Source organism: Falco cherrug, chromosome 4, assembly GCF_023634085.1.
Source record: "Falco cherrug isolate bFalChe1 chromosome 4, bFalChe1.pri, whole genome shotgun sequence".
Taxonomy (NCBI): Eukaryota; Metazoa; Chordata; class Aves; order Falconiformes; family Falconidae; genus Falco; species Falco cherrug.
Window position 1 is genome coordinate 58031510 of NC_073700.1, and position 19377 is coordinate 58050886.

General features: G+C 40.9%; 1 protein-coding gene across 4 annotated transcripts in view; it reads right to left on the reverse strand.

Annotated features, from left to right (window-relative positions):
* Positions 1 to 19377, reverse strand: part of PRKAG2 (protein kinase AMP-activated non-catalytic subunit gamma 2) — a 223847-nt gene that overhangs the window by 166276 nt on the left and 38194 nt on the right. The window contains exon 1 of one of the 4 annotated variants that reach the window (XM_055708913.1): positions 2282 to 2399. The exons of 2 other annotated variants lie outside the window; for them this stretch is intronic. In XM_055708913.1, the coding sequence (XP_055564888.1) occupies positions 2282 to 2362 (81 nt within the window). In that variant the 5' untranslated portion in view covers positions 2363 to 2399. Of the gene's footprint in view, positions 1 to 2281; positions 2400 to 19377 lie in introns of those variants that run through there. One more of the 4 variants, XM_055708912.1, reaches the window with a different exon arrangement.

Sequence of the window (19377 nt, forward strand, 5' to 3'; positions counted from 1 at the left end):
CAAGCAAGCACCCAGGCGGGAAACAAAACTTAAATGAAATACAACCAAACCATCTTTTTTTTTCTCAAGGTTAAGTCCACAAGGAGGAAATTTTGATTCAGAGTAAGGTTTTTTTATTCTTACTTTGCTTTTTATTTTTATTTTCATAGAAAAATACTGATCTTTTTCCTCACTAACAAAAATTAAGCTAATGCAAGTAATATGGTCCTAAAAAAATTGGTTATTTTTTTCTCACCAGGAATGCCAATTTCTATGTATATGTATTGAATAGCTGTACAACTATTGGTATGCATTTAAATCCAAGTTTTGTTAACATTTATTTTGAGCTCTATTAAGAATGGAAATTGGACTTAGAACTGCAATCAGGCAGTAGAAATCATTAAATACCTATTAAAAAAGTGTCTCTTACATCAAAGCAAGAGGATAAATCTATCAAAATATTTATCAGTTCAAAAAGCAAAAGTATTAATATCTACAGTGAGAAGCAGAAACAGACTTCAGTGGTGACTATGTCCTCCCAGATGTAGATGTGTCAGGGCTCATCTCATGGGGCATCATTTTTTTTTTTACACACATATAAAACATGCTGTCACATAGGAGAATATATATGGCAAACATAATCATATAATGTGTGCCTACAGACACGATAACAAGCTTTTACAGTTTTCTAACTGCCATTTCTTTTAAATTTAAGATGATTACATATATTTCTTGGCTCCAAATCAGCTTGTCACTGGACATACTTTGGTGGCCAAACATGCTGAAATGACACAGGGATTTTCTCCTCCCAATGGAAAAACCACCAGTGGCTGTTTGCTGCCTGAAGCAAACTGGCTACAGGTGGCTTCCACCAATGCTGTGGTTTGCCTTTAAAGGTTTGTAACAATATTGCTTTTAATTCTCCTGATTTCTTCTTGATGAGTGTCAGACATCCTAGTACAGATTGATGGAGTGGGTTTTGGGGGTGGTGGGTTTTTTTTTTTATTTCAAACTGTAGCATTTTTCAAAACAAATACATTTTTATTCCACTCCCAGAAATAAAAATGGACTAAATTGAAGTGCAAGAGAGTCCTCTTTTGTTGGGTTTCCCACTACCTCCCTTTGGATCAAGGGTTGGCCCCAGGTCGCCAGGATCTATTTCATCCTCCTGCCCACCGTTCCCTCTTCCAATAGATGCTCCTGCTCTCTAGACTCCCAGTTTCAGCAGCTTCAGGTTTCTCTCACCTCCCAGGGCTGCTCAAAGTCAGTGCAGCCTCTGCTTTCCAGCCTCTCCTAAACTCCTAACTCTTCAGCCCATACAGGGGGTATAGCTAGGGTGAAATTCCTTCCCCAAAGGCAGGTATTCTAATCTCTCCTGTGGCCTATAACAGCAGCTAAAACACAGTGACCAACAAGCTGGCAAAATACATTGCATCTTATGCTAGAATAAATTTCAGTTGCTATTCACTAAACCCCTGCCATCATCCCACTAACAGGGCACCTTTAAACCCTTCAGGCTTTGGGTCTGGTCCCAGAAAAGAGTCAGCCTCATCATTATCGGACATTCATTATCTCCCAGGTCCATTAACTGCAGCACAAATTGCATGCGCTCAGCATTTATTCTGGTAGTGGAAAGAGAAAAATGCAAGAGGAACACATGAAGCCTGTAATACACTTCTCTATCCTGACAAATCTCATCAAATATCAAATTAAAATCAATAAGCAGAACAGGAGTTGCTGAAAACCTGCTCTTTGGGGTTTGCAGTGACTAGCCACAGCAATTAGTTGCCCAGCAGTTCAGGCTGCCCTGAGATGAGCAGCATGAGAAACCAGGCATTGCAGGATGCAGAGACCAGATGGTTTTAGGCTGAAATTAAATAAACACCCCCCAAAAGATAATCCCTCTTTCCAAAACACTAAGGAAAAGTTATGCAAGGAAAAACCAAAACAAAACAAAAAACCAAGCTACATTCTTTAACTAGATAAAAGAACATTTTGTTCTGCCTTGGAGTATCTATTGTAATTAAATGCTCTAAAAACAGGACAACAGCCCTGTGCCAGCCATGCATACAAAAGAGACAAAACACTGAAAAAAACCAAAATACCCGAGAACCATGCATTTCTTACACAGCTTGAAGAATGCCTGCCTTCCGACAGAGTCCTGCAGTGCACTCCGGCATCCACCTACATGAATGCAAAACCTATTCCCCTTGCTAAGATAAATAAATTAGAAATAAAAATGAAGATAAAAATAATTAAATCCAAAGAAACCCACATACAGTCGAGCCCTGTTCTGACTTACAGCTCTGAAAAATCCTGCAGTCTGGCTGGAAACGTCCATTGAAGAACTGCATTCAAAGGTTTTCCCTAAAGGCAAGCGCATTTAAACATCTCAGGCTCTGCTACTGAAGCCGATGCTGCAACAGATGGGGACCAGGGCTGGGTGTGTTCCTCCTTCCCATCGCTGTGCTGCAAGAGGATGGCAGGAGCAGTAGGTAACGCAGGAGAAGGCAGGCGACGGGTTTTCTCCCTCGCTGCAGGCTCCCTGCCAAAAATGCTTTAGGCATCGCAAGATTCGATTACAGGACTGCAGCAACCTGCCACATTAACTCCGATGGGGGCCAGTGATGTGCACGGATGGCACAAGCAGGTAATTAAGTGCTGTATTGGGTGCATTAGCTAAATGTTGTGGGTACACCAGAGAAGCTGGAGAGTTCAAATAACCGCAGACGTTTTTAATGTGATCAGAAGAAACAAAAGATCCTGTTTTCAATAGCAGAAGTTTCAGATAACTGAGGCTGCATCTGCATCAGTATCGAATACTTAAGGGAAGGGAGCACAGAGCAGCAGATGCATTTTCAGCTGCTGGAGTATCTGCTGCACCGTAACAGCCCTGTTTCCCACTTCACCACAAGTCCACTTTGTAGCTGTACAAAAGTCCCAGTACTTCTCTGGGCTTAGGTTTTCCCATCTGCAGCACAAACAGGGGAAGACTTAAACGACTTCATCATTTATTGTAAAGACCTCACCAGGAAAATACAGTGTTCGAGCATAAATTATAACATTATCATTCAAAGATAATAGATAAAGATAATAGCAGAGATTTTGAAAGGTTATCACATGAGCAAGTTCTAGCAGAGCAATGCAAATTCTCCCAGCAGGAGCCGAGGAATGCAGGGATCTGAGTTTTCTTCATCAAGAATTACTTGACAAATCCTTCTTTATAACCATGTTCAGCTTTGATTACTCCATCAACCTTTACTGGCAAAGAAATCACCCCCCAGACCATGGGGCCCATATCCTTGGCCAAGATGCTATCAAAGGCTGCCGTAGATGAGGTGACCTCTGGTAGAACAAAGCTAGCGTGAAGGCAAAAGGCAGAAAGATAATCTCTGCAGCTTCCAGTATTTTAACAAAAGGCATCAAAATACTCATGCAATGAACTGACACTTCTCTGGAGAAACAGGTGGCCAGATCCTGAGCCATGAAGCATTGCCAATCCTTTCTTGGCCATTTCAAAATAACATTTGTGATGATGTATTCAAATACTCTTCAACATGGAGGATTTGCTTTAATTAATGGCTACCAGTCACTAAATTGTTACAGTGAGGTGGACTTGCCTTATGCATCACTCTCGGTCTACTTATCCTGTTCACTGCAGGACCCTGCACCCTTTTGCAACCGGGTGCAACTAGTATTGCCCTTAATTCTGTCTAAATCAAATAATATATATCACCAAAAACAGGCAGTATGTTTTCGTCAGCAGCAAAAAAGCTGAGGTCCAGCTGATGCCCCTCATGTGCCAGGCAGAGAGCACATCCCAGGCTGCTGCCCTCCCCTCCCTTGGCGTGCTAAGTGCATCTGATAAAACAAGTCCCTTCGGAGCAAAAAAGCTGAAAATGGCACATACTGTTCACTCAGAAATAGCAGCTATTACTTGAACCATTTTAAGACAATCTCAGTGACAGCCCTTTTTAACACAGAAACGAACAAATATTTAGCTTTTAGAAGGTTTTTTCCCCAGCTAAATGAAGATGTTATGCATGCAGAATATACAAATAGTTCAGGAAAATAAAGCTTCCTCTTAAATTTGGTTTCATGGGTACCAGAGAAACCAGTCAACCAGCCGGAGCAAGCAAAACACATTTGTGTCTCTCCTACTTGAGCTGTAAGAGAAAGGAAGGCATCTGCGGCAGACCTAGAGAGGGCAAAAGGGAAGATTGGATTTATCTTGGAATAAAAGAGGTTCTTCCTACAAGCCAGACTGCAAAGCAAGGTTCAGCTCAAATGCTTCCCTGTATAGCTAACTTAAAAGGATTATTCTGTTTAGAGATCACATCAAATAAAAGGGGTATTAACAGCCAGGAAAATGTCCCATATCCCTAAATCATCCCTTTCAATTCGCTCACAGGGCTCAGTTTGATGTAGCCAATTTCAAGAATTGCCCTGACCTATTAAGGTGGATTTTTAAAATTAATCTTCAAAACTGGTTCTTGTCTCTAAGTCTGATTTGGCACAAATTCTACCTCAAAAACATGCCTTTTGCTCCCCCACCTTTGGATAAGGAGTATGAAGCAGGAGAAACAGATTGCACAACTGCATCTCAGATAAGCAGAACAGTTAATGGTTTAGATACCGTTTCATAAATATTTGCTGAACTAGTTTTTGGATTCTGTCCAGTTTCTGACATCCATGAAAAACACTGAATAATTTGCCATTTTCTTTCACTCTCCTGGGATGAAAAAAAGGTAGGGAGGTTTTGTTATCATTTCTTACCATTATTTAATAACTACTCTACATTTATGTTGATGTGTCCTGCCAAAAAAGCCCAAGCTATTTTTGAATCTACAGGCCTATGTCATCCCAATCACATTTATGTAAATATTTATGTATTATTTATTAATTAATTAAAACCTCTCTTATGACTGAATTATTCCAAGATCAAATACCTGTGCGCATATGTGGCTGGCTAAGCAACTAGTGAAGATCTGAGAAAAAAACCAAACTGACTTCTGAATAAATACCGTGTTTCAAATTGGGATTTCAAGTGCACATGCTCTAATGGAGGTGCTGAGGCTCAGGACTGAAATGCAGCAACATCAGTGGCAAAAAGCAGCAGTGAGTTAGTGCACAACATCTTGCACAAGACAGTGCAACATGTGAAACCACCCAAATAAAGTCATTAAATAATGTTTTCAACCATACCTTACTGACAAGTTCCAGCAGTCCGTATGAACAGGGATCCAAAATTCCAGCTGTTTCCTTATATATTAAGGGCAGTTCAGAAGCCTCCAGAAAATGCTCTGTATAATCAACTTTCCATGTCAATAGATTTTTCAGACTAAAAAATATATTTTTTTCTACTTCTGAAGTCTTTGCATTTCAAGCTCAGCAGTCATTATTGATTGTATGCATACATGTCTTTAAAAAAGTTTTCATATTGGAGCACTTCTGCATTGCTCACATATTTGGACTGACCATAAGTTTTTCATATTTTTACGAGGCAGTGATGCTAGAGGGTGGGGAAAAAAAACCTTAAAAAAAATATTACCAAAACCCACTCGTGCCTTTGACAGTGAATCACACACTCACTTATAGTCCAAAGACCAAACTACGAGGAAAGCAGATTCGTGACTATCACATTTTCACCAGCATAAGGCAATGGAAATACTTGCCCGACAAAAACAGTCAGTGTTGTACCAGCTGCATCTTGTTTTTCCATTTGAAGAGTTTAAGGATTCTGGTTTGCAAAAATTCAAAGCTAGACCCTCAATCAGCTTTAGATTTAGTTGCACAAAATTCCTGCACAATTCCCTCAAGCTGTTCCAGAACACCAACTCTATTTAATCTTTTTGGTCCAAGTACAAGTATCATAAATCTCAAACTGGCAGTACAGCAACCTTCCACAATTTCCCAGAGGAGACTGAAAATGCCTGGCTATTGGTTGCTATTATTTATATTCTATAATTTTCCACAAAGATCTGGTGGTTTTGTAAGTACCACATAAATTAGATGAGTTCATAGGGCCTGCTTCCATTATGGTCTCCTTGTTCTCCCTTGAAATCAATGGAGCTACTGTCTGTGAAGACACCACTTAGAAACATATAGCATAAAGCGATTACTGAAGCACACGGTGAGCCAGAGCTCTGCGTGGCAGGGCAGGGCTTTTGTTCAGTGTGTAATTAAGAAACGTTTTTCATATTTTTACAAGGAACGCAGTCGTCATATTCATGGTTGCCCTGTTCCTGTTCCTACTGAGCACAGAGAGCAGCAACCAAAAGTGACACGCAACACAGATGGTACCACAGCAGCCTGCAGCCAAGAAACCAATGCACTTGGGGGATGCTCAGGTGAGAGAAGCAACTCCTTAAAGGGCAGGAAAAGCCAGAGTAGCAGTTGGGAGACCAGCAAAGCCCAAGGGAAAGGTGAAATGGGTAGAGAAAACTCCTGAGCCACACCGTAAGCTACACCAGCCCATAGTAGGACACCTAAAGTAGTCTCTGAAGAGTTGATGTTTGGCAAAGGGCAGCCACAATCTGCCAGGGTTAGAAAAGGGAGTACAAGAAAACAGAGCATTAAGCCCTAAGAATGAAAAGTAGGCATGAACTGTGGAGTCAAGCCCCCCAAATCAGGCAAGTGGGAAATCAGGGTGGTGGAGATGGTACAAAATGGAAAGAGAGAGGAGTGGAGAAAAATATCCCAGGAAAAAAACCAACAACCACCAGTTTATTCCTTTATGCATCTCCAAACAGCCAGTTTTTTCTTTGCAACTTTTCAGCATGATCTACCAAGCAATGAACCAAATATCTGGGATTCCTGACTCACTGTTGACAAGCCAGAAGAGCATCCATGTGAGAAAAACCAAACCCCAGTGAGTAAGTGCCCATGTCTCTCAGGGGAGAGAGCACCCTGCAAGCCTCTACAATGAAGGTGGATCATGCTGGCCCAGAGATGCAGCAGCCAGCTCAGGTACCAAAAGAAGGATAGCTGCATGCTTGAATTAATGTCTAGTCCTTCAGCAGGACTAAAGCAGATGGTTTTTTTCTCTGTATTTACATGTATACCCAAATGCAAATGATACTGAAGTTATTAGGTGCTCATGCAACGACAGTATTGGAGGCTGCCTTGTGCCCTGCTCTGCACTGCCTTTCCTTCCCACCTTGTCTCCCTGTCTAGAGCTACACAGATCGAGGGATGCAGCCTCTTTCCTGTATCATAGTGGGGAGGAGGAGGCTGGAGGCACTCCTGGAGAGCTGGGCTGTATCTGTGGTCAGCGTTAGCCTCTGAGTGACAGGGGAGAATTACAAGGGTTGGGTTAGGACATAGTGTTCAATAACTCAGGGAGCAAAGGACTGACACTTTGGACTGTAATCCTCTATGATGTGGATGAAGTCCCTTAGAGATGACCTGACCTCCGAGGATTAATAAATCAGAGAGCAAAATTAATGTTGCAGAGTCAGTGGTCCCTCATTCAGCCCTGCCTGAGGCATTCAGGGGGGCTGTGACACTGGTATCAGCAATGGTCTGGGAGGTTTTGAATCAGAATTGTGCAAAACTCAAGGGTAGCGACTGGTGACTCACTGTGACCTCAATTATACCCTGTGGGCCAGCTCAGAGAGCCCAGTGCTTTTCTTCTCTAACAAAAGCACTGAATTTTAAAAGTCCTGAAAGACAGCAGACAAGTCTTACCTTGCTTTTAGCGTACCCCATAAAGGCTTGGCTGAGAAACACCCTTTGGGGGACTGAAATAGTCCCACAAAGGGTGTTTCTCAGAAAAGAAATAGTGGGTCAGAAACAGTCCCACAAGACAACAGAAGAAGGATGAAGCATCTGGAAAGATGAAGCATCTAGAAATGGGAGAAAACCACGTGGGAGTAGGAACTGGTGGGTTAAGAGCAAGAGCTCCAACCACAGTTCCAGCATAAAATCCTTGTATATCTGTGTGCATACCTAAGACTTTCAGTTGGGATCTATGAAAATCTGTACTCTGCCATATGACTTTTCTGCTTCACTGGTCCCAGAGCGGGACCTCTAAGGAGCAGCACTTCCATGAGGACACAGCAATGGCAGTATGGATGAATGGAGATGCCTCAGCTCTGCTGCTGCCTCCCTTGATCCCTCTGCCTTTAGGCTACTTCATGCTCCCTCCCTCAGCAACGTGTGCTGCTCTCAGGGCCCGGGCAGCAACAGGGATGAGGGAGGCAGTGCCAAAAAAAGCTGGGGGAATGGGGTGGGACAATGAGGCAACAAGAAGGAAAAGGTGATGGTAATTAGCTCCACATAAAACTCACCACGCCTGAACTGTCTGTAGTACTTGAAGCCTGGCTTAGAGTTCGTGGTTGAGAACATACAGTGCTACAGCACATCTGCAGCTCTCTGGAGAGCGCTAATTATTTACCCAAAAGAAAACATCCCACTACAATAACAGCACAATTATTCAGAAATTAAGATTTTCTTGCATACTGCACAGCATGTTTTATTTTCTTTGAACCTCATGACTATTTGCCACCTATCTCAGGACTCAGTCAGGCTGGACATTGAGTTAATTCATCTAAGTTGTCCCTGTGACTCCAGGGTACAGGAAAATTACCCACGTACTGACACTTTTGTACAGCCTGGCTAGGGACGGTATGTTCTTCATGTTAGGGATTCTGGGTTTTCTAAGGCACCATGTGCATGTAGCAACTTCGCTGCATGCAGGTTTAAAGTATGCAATAAATAGTAACCATTAACTCTGAACTGAAGCAAGAGCCCACCTGGAAAAGGGTAAAGTGACTGCCAACATACAGTAATGAGCAGTTAAAATGTCATCAAAGGTTTAGAAGCTGAAGCACAAAGATCTCTGCTGGAATTATCTGGCTGCTGAAAAAAACCACCATGGAGGTAAAGGCACCCTGCAGCATTTAAAGTAGGTCAGCATTGCCAGAAAATAAATACTTTTAAATAAATATATTGCAATGCAGAAACCTGACACAGAGTTACAAATTCACTATAAAGAATGCCGTAAATGTATTTGTCAGCTTAATGAAAATAAAGTAAACCAGTTTATCCACTCATTTCATTTAGAGACAGGCAGCGGTTGGGGGCTGAATGTAATGAATACGAGCAACATAGACATTTGTAGACTGGCATGAATGCTTTAGGAATAGTTACCTCTGCAATATTATGCTAATTCCTATCGGAAAGGGCAGTCAGTTTTTTAGACTGTAACTACAGGTGATCAGAGGGATTTTTGGAATGGACCATTTACCTGAGAGCCAGGCTGTTTCACCTGCTGCCACAACACCTGCGGGTTGCCCAGCTCTCAGGGAAGGATAGTCCAGCATGGGCTGGGGCTGTCAGCAGAGCAGCCACACAGGTTAAGGACTGGTGGTCGGGGTACCCAGCTCCCCACCACTGATGCTGGAGCTCCGAGACCACTCTTCAGAGCCATGTTCCCTCCCCAAAAGGATGCAAGATGTTTGGAGGCAAACCCCCACTGTTTTATTGTGGCATCTGCTAGCACAGTGGAAGCCATGTGGTAATAAGCTCTGAAATAAGATGCAATTTATGATAAAAGTTCAGTGTTTATTTAACAGGCAGAAGCTTGCGAATAGCAGTTCTGGATATAGGATGCACCCGGTGAGAGTGAAGTTATTTTAAGATTAAATGTCTGATTTCTACCACAGGGACTCATTTCGGAAAAATAAAAACAAACCCCAAATGAGAGCACACACAGAGTTTAGGTTTTAGTTCCTAATTTTGCCATGTCAATAATAATTTAAAATAATCTACCCACTCCAGAAAGAAAAGGATGCTCTCAAAGTCTCTGACCATAGGCATCAGCATTTTAAATACATCCTAGAAACAAAATTTGCCTTAAGAAAAGTGAACACAATTTGATTTTAAAGAATGCAACAAATATACAACCAAAATTTAAAAAAATCAAATACAGGTAAAAACAATCATTGCAGAAGAAAAGCTTATGTCTGTTTCCTTAGTATTCTGGTTTGGGGTTTTTTTTTTATTATTTTTGTTTTGTTTTGGGGTAGGTTTTTTGTTTGTTTTCTAAAGGTAAGACAGCATTGCACACAAAGCAATCACTAAGGTATATATAAAAAAAGCTCCCCCCCCCAAAAAAAAAAAAAGTTAACGAAATAATGTAAAAGGGGGAAGTCTTATAAAGGCTGCAGTCTTTACATCACACAAGGAAAAGGGTGTAAACTCTCACTGGATTCATCTCCCTCCTAACCTGACCCTCATTAATATGAGTAATGTGTGTGAATGTATATACTTATCTGAAAATACACACACACACATATATTTATCTGTGTGTGTATATATATACATTCACACACCCCATATGTATCTGTATAGCTACAAATACGTATATAAAAGCTAGTGCTGAACGTGAATATTTTTAGAACTTCCCACCTCTCATGGTCCAAACTCACTGTTACATCTATATTTTCAGTGATGAAAGATGGCTTTGTGGTTGAGGCTGGCAGTGTATCCATGTTCTATTCCCAGCCACTCCTCGGATAAATTCTTGCAAGCCCCAAAGGCTGATAGGTCTCTCTTTTCAATCAAAACCTGGCTAAGTCTGTTTAAGAGGTGTCCAGTTTATTATTTTTTTTTAACATACTTTGAGTATGTTAAAAAATTGGAAGAAAACTGAATTTTCTTAAAAAAACTTTGTACATATGACACAATGTCGGCTTAAACCCACAAATAAAATAGCAGCAACAGCTACAACCCACAAACAAAGCATCACTTGTTTCATTCCTTACACTGAAGGCCTCTTCCACAGACACCTGGGCTTCCAGACATGCCCCAAACCCCCCAGTCTCAAGTGGGATCAGCACTGCAAGCCCCAAACCTGCCACATTCATCAAACTGGCCCAACACATCACTACTGCGCTGGCAGGGCTCAATTCAACAAACGTTACTCAATTCCTCTCACAGTTCAAACCCTGTCCTCCTACCCAAGGAAGGGACACACCATGATAATAATTGTACTGTTTAGCGTCATCTTGGGTAGCTGAGCCTATGTGTGAAGGAGATGAAACCACAATGGTAAAGCCTTTCAAATTATCAGGGCCACAGAGGCTGGCAGGGTACCAGCAGCATTTCCAATCCACTGGTTTCATAGCCTGGATGTCTAGTTTAGACTTTTCCTTTCAAAGTTCCCTTTCGACATTCTTGTTTATTACTTATCTATCATTTATTGCTTACTGCACCAAATTTAGGACACCTCTACCAGTTTATGTGAACTCACAAATAACCTACTACCATTACCGAGTCGTCCGGTCCTTTCATTTTCTGCTCACAAGGACTTCTGTCTTACAGGCTTCACCATTTCAATTTACTACTCAACAGCTACTTCTCATTATCTGCAGATATAATCCCGTCAACCTACTTGATTGAAGATTCCCGGCACTTATTTTAATTCTCCCAGGATAACATTTGTGATTACAAGGTGTGCCAATATTAAAATCCCACCAAAAACATTTTCATTGACATTGTTATGTTGTGGACATCTGAGATTAATTTCCAGCTGTACCTCACTAGTGTAATCAAGCACAGCTGAAGAACCAGCCTTGAAGAAAACCAGACGTTAGTAGAGATGTCCCACTTTCATATCTATCATCACTTCTAACAAAAACAACCCCTATAATTATGCTGCAAAAATATGGAAGGCTGCAGTCAGAATACTACATGGTGTTAAAAGATTAACTAATTCGATCCAACATTCCCCAAGTCATAGAATAGCCCAAGTTGAAAGGGACCTCAAAAGGTCATCTGGTCCAATCTTTTGTGGGAAGAGGAACCTAGATGAGATTTATCTAGGACCCTGTCCAATCATGTCTTCAAAACCTCCTGGCAATACCACTTCCATAACTCAAAATACCACTTTGTTATATCACATCTGTTTTAATCACCATTATTACAGCATTGTGTTGGATAACATATGTCTGAAAGCTTGCTGAGCTTACAAAAGTCACCCTCCAAGTGCCCAACTGCTTCCCTCCAGCTGTCAGCAGTAGATTAGTTTCTGAACAGGAACAAGTCCCATAAACAGCAGGATCATCTGCTTTGAGGGTTGGAGACTGAAATCTTGTTTGTTGGGCAACATTCAGTAATTTAGAGCACATTCTTATCTATTAGATAAAATGTCTTTTCCTTCCTTTTCTACTATTTATGAGTATATACACATTTTCCAACAGGAGCAGGCAGCTGGTGGTGGATGTGGGTCCCAGTCCCAATCTCTACGTTGACTCCCTGCGTGGCCCTGGGCTAAAGCATGCCTCAGTCTGGCAGGCAGAAATACTTCCACTGATTTATCTGCAAGAATCACTTTTCCACACCAGACTGTGCAGCTGCCACTTTTTCAAAATGCAAGAGTATCAATTTAGAACAAGAAAACCTGACCACAACTCTTCTTTATTTGTATTTATCATGAAAAGGAAAAATAATTAATGGCTGCTCTCACAACTTTTCTGTTCTTTTTCCTTCATCTCTCCTTTCTCCCCTCCTGGTTGTTCTTTGCTGCTTCTTTAGATTACATGCTATTTATTCAGACATACTGCCTTTGAACAGAACATTATACAGTAGCAAGCATCACTTAGTGCGATTTTTATAGAAAGATAATAATATGGCGTTAAATAAGAAAGCACTAAAAAACCCGAGGGATGCATTGGCCACAACATCAGGAGTAAGTATGACAAACAGCACCTTTGGATCCTGATCAACAAACAGCTAGTGATTGAGGGCTATGCAAACCACTCAAGTCTTTCAGCCTTGCCCTTGCTGTTGGATACCTCTGCAGTACTCCTGCCAAAGATAATCTTCCCCTACAGTTCATTAACATATTCTGAAAAGAGAATTTTATTTACTTTAGAATATGTTCATTACTATATGTATGTATTATTAGCAGTATTTTCCCAAGAATATACAAGTTGTCAGCTATTTTGGAAGGGAAAAAAAAAAAAAAAAAAAAAAAAGCAGGAGGAATCACAGCTACAAAATACTCCCGGATTGCCCACTCCCAGCACGTGAAGTAAAACCATTAGGAGTGTGGCATAATATAGCAGTTATAGTGTCCTGAAACAGAATAAACATTTCCATCCACATACAGCTTGACATATTAGTTTCTCCAGGACCACTGCCCCTCTGCTGGACTGCAAAGCAGCTTTTGAAAACAATTTCCCAGTCCCTCAGCCTTCCATGGTAATGCTCTTGAAACACCCATGTTTAACAAGTTCCAGGAGGTCCTTGGGGACCCCCTGCTGAAACTCTGACAGCACACAGGCATGTGTAATAAACTGTCTTCTACCTCAGCTAAAGCTTTTTATGCAAGGTTTTTCTCTACAGAATTCATTCCTTGGTGTTAGAGCCTGATTCCCTCTCTTAGGATCCTCAGTACAGATTTCCACTGAAGTTTTATCAGCGGACACGTATTTGTGGGAAAGGAATACAAGAAATATCGCTAACTTGAACTTTGCAACATCATGTTTCATTGCTTTTGGAAGCTAGACTGTGATTTTTGTGTAATACAGTGACAATGTCTCAAGCATCAGTAGATACAGAGCTATTTTGGTTTATTTTCTCTAGGGCAGGAGGAAGGGAAGCAGAAAGGAACTCAGAGAAGAAAATTAAACTCCTGTAACTGCCTGGAAAACACAATTTCAAATGCTAGATTTCAAGGTCATGGAAGGAAGTGACCACTGACTTGGACTATATTTAAATGCAATATGAATCTTAATAGTGTGCTTATTTTTAGGCAAGAATAGTAACTATTTCCCTTTCTTCTGTACAATCTTGTTCCTAAAGGCGCCCTGTCCAAAAAGTGATCCAGGACAACTTCTAACGTTGACAGGAGTGCAGTACAGTGCTATATGGCAGTCTACAGGAACGCTGAGGTCTTATTTTTTCCTACCACCACAGATACATTAGCAGTGCATTTCCAAGGTGAAATTTCCTTTCCCAGGGCCAAGTCCAACATCTACTCCAGTCAGTGATGATTCAGGTATCATGTCAGACTCTAGAATACATCCCAATTGTAAGCGAGCCCAGACACTATCCCCAAAAATCTCTTGGCCTTTACTTAATCTGTCTGTGATAATTTCAGTTGTAGTCTTCCAGGCCACGGCTTGCCCAGGCAAGTGATTCAGAGTCACCCAGGGAAAACTGAACACAAGCAACATCCACTAATCTATTACATGGCTAGCCTTCTTCCTGAATCCATTGCTCACATCAATTTTACGAAAGTAAAGAGGTTTATCTAACTAAGAGTTTTAGGCTCATGTCCTGAAAGGACAAATGTTATGTTCCTGCATGGACATTGGATCACTGGCAGAAGAAGAGGTGATTCACACGTTCAAGGTTAAAATAAATGGAGAGCTTTGGGACAGCAGGGATTTCCTCTTCTTCCTTCCTTCCTGCTTCAATGCAGAAGTGCTTTGTTTGGTTGGTTTTCATCTTTTTATGTGTGGTCCCTTTTCCAGGGCCACCTGGGAAATTTATCTAATAAATTCTTCCTGCTGGGAAAGTAATTTTCAAAGTAAAGAGCTGGTAGCACTCTCGGCTACTCCAGCCCCTTTCCTGTAGCACATTATGGTGGTGGGTTTCAGTTTCCATGACAGGCCTAAGCCTTGCTATTGAAAGCTGTGAAATGTGCCATGAACTGTTGTGCGTCTCTGTATATAGGGTGTAATAAATGCTCTATAGATCCTTCTAGCATGAAACCTTTGGAGATGGCGAGTACCAATGCTGACAGATGAGCACCTCTTTGAAAGAGCTGGTCATTCACACTGAACAATAAGCAAGCGGAGCACTTCAGGGATGTATCTTCAAGTTTCTGTCTCTCATACACATACACACAACATTATGCTCACTGGCAACAAGTGCCATTGCACACAGATCTTTTTAAGTCAATTTGTTGTTCTAAGCAACTACCAGATCAGCTTGTTCCTCCAGATGTAACCGCAAACATTCAGCTGCTTAGACTAAGCTCTCAGGCCAAATTCATCTCTTGTTTTCATTGAGGAAATGAGGTAACAGGACAATACAGAACAGTTCATAGTAATCTTATCCCACTACTAAATTTCTTTAGTTTATAAAAATCACTAAGAGGCAGTTCCTGTGTCAGCTACTCAGAAAGCTACACAGCAAGTCAGCAGCTCTAATACCTTACAAAACTAGTTGTAAAGTCATAAACTTGATATATGGCTTCAGCTACAGCCATGTGCTCAAAACAGGGATTGCATCTGAATCTACTCTTTGGCAATGCCTATTTTAACAACCTGTTTTAAGTTGCCTTTAAGCCTTGCCAAACTGTAATGAGAAAGGGCAGAAATTTTCCAAAGCCGTGTCTGCCCCAAATAGGAACTACTTGGGAAAACTTCAGCCAAAGTATTTAAGCCATTTCTAAAAGAATGTTGCAGAAAATAGATCATTTCTGTATAAGAAAAAAAATTCTGGTGAATTTTAGTGAGAGATTTCTAGCTCCTCTTGGGTTTGGGACAAAGGGTCTTGATCTGGCAGGGCAGACTGCATCAGGCAAACATTTCTGTTCTGCTTACAAAACCACACCTAAATTCAGCTACTTTATACAGGGACTTTGACACTTAGGACAAACACTGGCAGCAGTGGGACTGAATAACTGACATCCTCAAAAGAAGAGGAGAAGGAGTATGGGAAATAACTTGGCCAGACTAGCTAGTAAGCAGCTATGGTGTCTGGAAATATCTCAAATGGATCAAGGGATTGAGAGGTAGAAGACAGATTCTAATACTTGCTGGGCAAGGGGATTGAAATTGAATTCAGACATCCACTGAATGGAAATTGGGATTAAGAAGCAGTCACGACGTAGAGACAGTGCAGAGCGGCTGAAGACACAGGATGGGAGTGAGACAGCTTTGTTGGGAATGGGCAGAAGAGTCTGTTCACTATTGCCCACCTCCAACAAAGTGAACAGAATCAATTCCTCCTGAAGAAAGTAAATATAGGACTGGGTCATCGGACATTACGGGTAGGAGTCAACCAAGATTAAGCTTGGGTGTCTCACCACAAGTGTTGACATATAAGTGGTGTTTAAACTCATAGGATATTAAATGGATATGAAGGGTGGCATTTAGTTGCCTAAACAGAGACCCTTACTGCCATCTGAGACAATAGAGGAGAAGATACAGGGCTGACATCTGCCACAGCACCTACACATGACCTGTGCTCTAAAGGAAAACACCAATTTGCCTGGTATCCTTTTGCAGGAAATACATTATTCTTCTTTGTGATTGACATATCCTTTCCAAAGAGAGGACAGAAGCTGGTAGCCCTATGTCAGTATATGGAACAACAAGGAAGCTGAAGGCCTGGCAGGGTACTTTAGCACAAATCCAATGGTATATTACAGGCCTATACATGGGCATCTTGATGTATCTGTAAAAAAGAATGGAATGTAAGTTGGACAAGCTACTTGTATCCAAACATTTCCTAACTTTTGAGACGCTGACTTTGTCACCTTACCAATACTCTTTCAACACTTCTTGTATATGCTTAAATAAGTCCTTAAATAAATATTGTATTAGACTGGGATAGTCATAAGCATCTAATGAAATTCATACAAACCCTCTTTGACTTGTAATAGTCAATAAAACGGCACCATGCATACATAATGCACTGCATGTTCTCTACAGATAGGTACCTTTGCCAATTAAAGCAATGCCAGAGCTGGTCTTCCCAACCACTAAAGACAAATATGGTCAAATAAATGGTTTCTGAAAGCCAAAAACAAGGCAAGATTGCCACCGAGAGCAAGGCAAATCTAGCCTGATTTCTCTGCCTCCTGTTTTTCTGTGCTTGAGGAATTCAAACTCACTGAAAACTCTTTATGTAACTTGTGCAGACCAACGAGAAAGCTTGAAGCACCATGAAAAGGTTAGTGACATACATGTTTTGCACTATGTTAACCATCAACAATTTTTGTTTGAATTCTCAAACATAAGATCAAGCAATTCAGGCCCCAAACCTGATGCAGACATTTAGTAATCATCAATCTGTGTGCAAAAGAATAAGGAAAACCCTGCTCTTTGTTCTGCTATTATAGCTGTTTACTTTCTGGCATGAGTTTGCAGTTCCTGAGTTCTTTAGTACATTCTATAACCACAGAGCTGCAGAGGTTTGAGAACTCTACTAGACCTTGGGCCAACAGTTCAACAAACAACTACAAAAGAGGAGTTCAGATCTTCAAAGAGAAAGAGGAAGGAAATCAACTGTCAGCTTGCTTAAGGAAAAAAAAAAAAAAAAAGAAGAAAAAAAATGGAGATGACTTATCACTTACTAGTTTACTTTGGGGAAAAAAAACACCAAAAACCACCTCAGAGCCTATGAGACTAATCATGAAAGGGAACAGAACTTTCCCCCTTCAAGAGAACACCATCTTTTTCAGCAGGCATGGGCTACGTGGAGCCACTAAAGGGCAGTCTGTCCCAATCCTTCTCCTGTCGGATGACCAACATGTAGGCAGTCCCATCACACTAAGCAGCACGTATTTGTGTGCTTCTTCACATGACCAGACAAACCATGCTCACACAATGAGCACCCAATGACCTTCTCCACACTCGAGTGATCTGACACCCCCCACATCTAGGACTGAAGAAGCCTTTAAGAAAAGCAGCAAATTAAATGTTCTGCCAGACTGTATCCTACTGTATTTTTGCCACCTCTGGCCTTAACAGTGGAAAATATTGAGATGATTAATGTTGGTTATCTACCCAAATCTAGAAAAAATTAGGCATTTCAGAAAAGAAGATGCTAACTGAAGAAGCTAAATCTTCAATGAGGAAGAGCCATTGCTCACACATACTCATTAGACAACTACAGGAGAAACACATCATAACATTTGATTTACTCTGCATATTCCAACTTGGGGATAAAGAACTCTGCCAGGACTTTCCTCTAAATTGCTCTTCACATTTCTTGCGATCAGGAGAGTCCCAGACACAGAAATTGAAGTAAAAAAGATCTCTTCTCTATGCTTCCCTTGGTGATCTCAGACAAAGAGGAAGATGAAGCCTGACTGGAAAGCATACAAGTGAAAAAGAGGCACAGAGATACCGTAAGAGTCAAAGAGTAAGAGAAAAGGAAGGGCACACATCAGCAAATAACAGAACAGCTTAGAGAGACATAAAAGAGTGCACATGAATTGAAGGAAGAGAACAGAAGAATACAGAGGTAGACAAAAATGGCACCGCAGCTAGAATGTCCACAGGAATGGACAGGATGCAGAGAAAATATGAGGCAAGATACTGGGAACGGAAAACGAGAGCAGAGTCAGAAACAAGCAGGTCTGTCATTTCACAAATAACGGAGTTACAGGTTTCTGCTGTATGTATGATACATACAGAAAGGTTAAATCAAAGCTATCTCAGCAACCTCAGCTTTCAGGCCTGGTTTTGTAACTGTACAACATTTCAGTAAGATGTTCACAGCCCCATGCCAGATCCCCTGAATGGGAATGCACAGATGACCTTTGAATAAAATGCCACAATATCCCTAAGATAATGCCAGTGTGTCATCCCAAAACTGTCCTAACAGCTACTATATTTCAACTGATCTTGATATTCTGTTGGTATTGCTTTGACCTAAACTTTCCGATTTGTTGCTTTCAATGAAGGAACAAGATGAGATAGAAAAACAGCCAACAGCAGAGAGAAGCATGGGACCCCAAGACCAAATCAGCTATCAATTTCCTTTGATTTTCTTCCCCTACCCCCATATTTCAATTGCCTTATAAATCTCTCATGGTTCTTACAAACTATCAGAAGATGTAGTACAGATTTTTTTATTTATTTTTTTTTTAGTATTTCTCAATTATTTAAGAAATTGTATTGTTACTTTGGGGACATGTCTTCTTTTCTAGGTTACTCCATCAGCAAGCACATATTACTTCCCACAGTGGAAAAGCAGGTATCTCCAAGAAGCATCACACAGGATTTTTTTTCAAATATGAAAGGAAGTTATTGTATCAGTGATGCCATCCTTGCCTTAACCAATAGCGGGTACATAAACTGGCTTCATCTGGTTTTGATGTACAGTGGTTTACTAAATAATGTAATTTTCAAGAGTATTTATTTTCATTTAGCTAATCTATTGATACAGTCTTATCAATTCAGCTGCCTAATTCTGGCAATAACATATCTGCCTGCTTCTCCCATTATCATTTATTTTGCTCCCTCTTATTTCTGTTCTTTCATCATTTTGTTCTGCCGAGTAATACACACATAAAATACAAAGTCTTTAACTTTCATCCTCATCAGTTCCCTGTTTCTTAGGCTCACACTCCAGTTTCAGATATAGGATACAATTTATCCCAAACACATCCTAAAATGCACATATTCCAAAATTATTACATCTTTT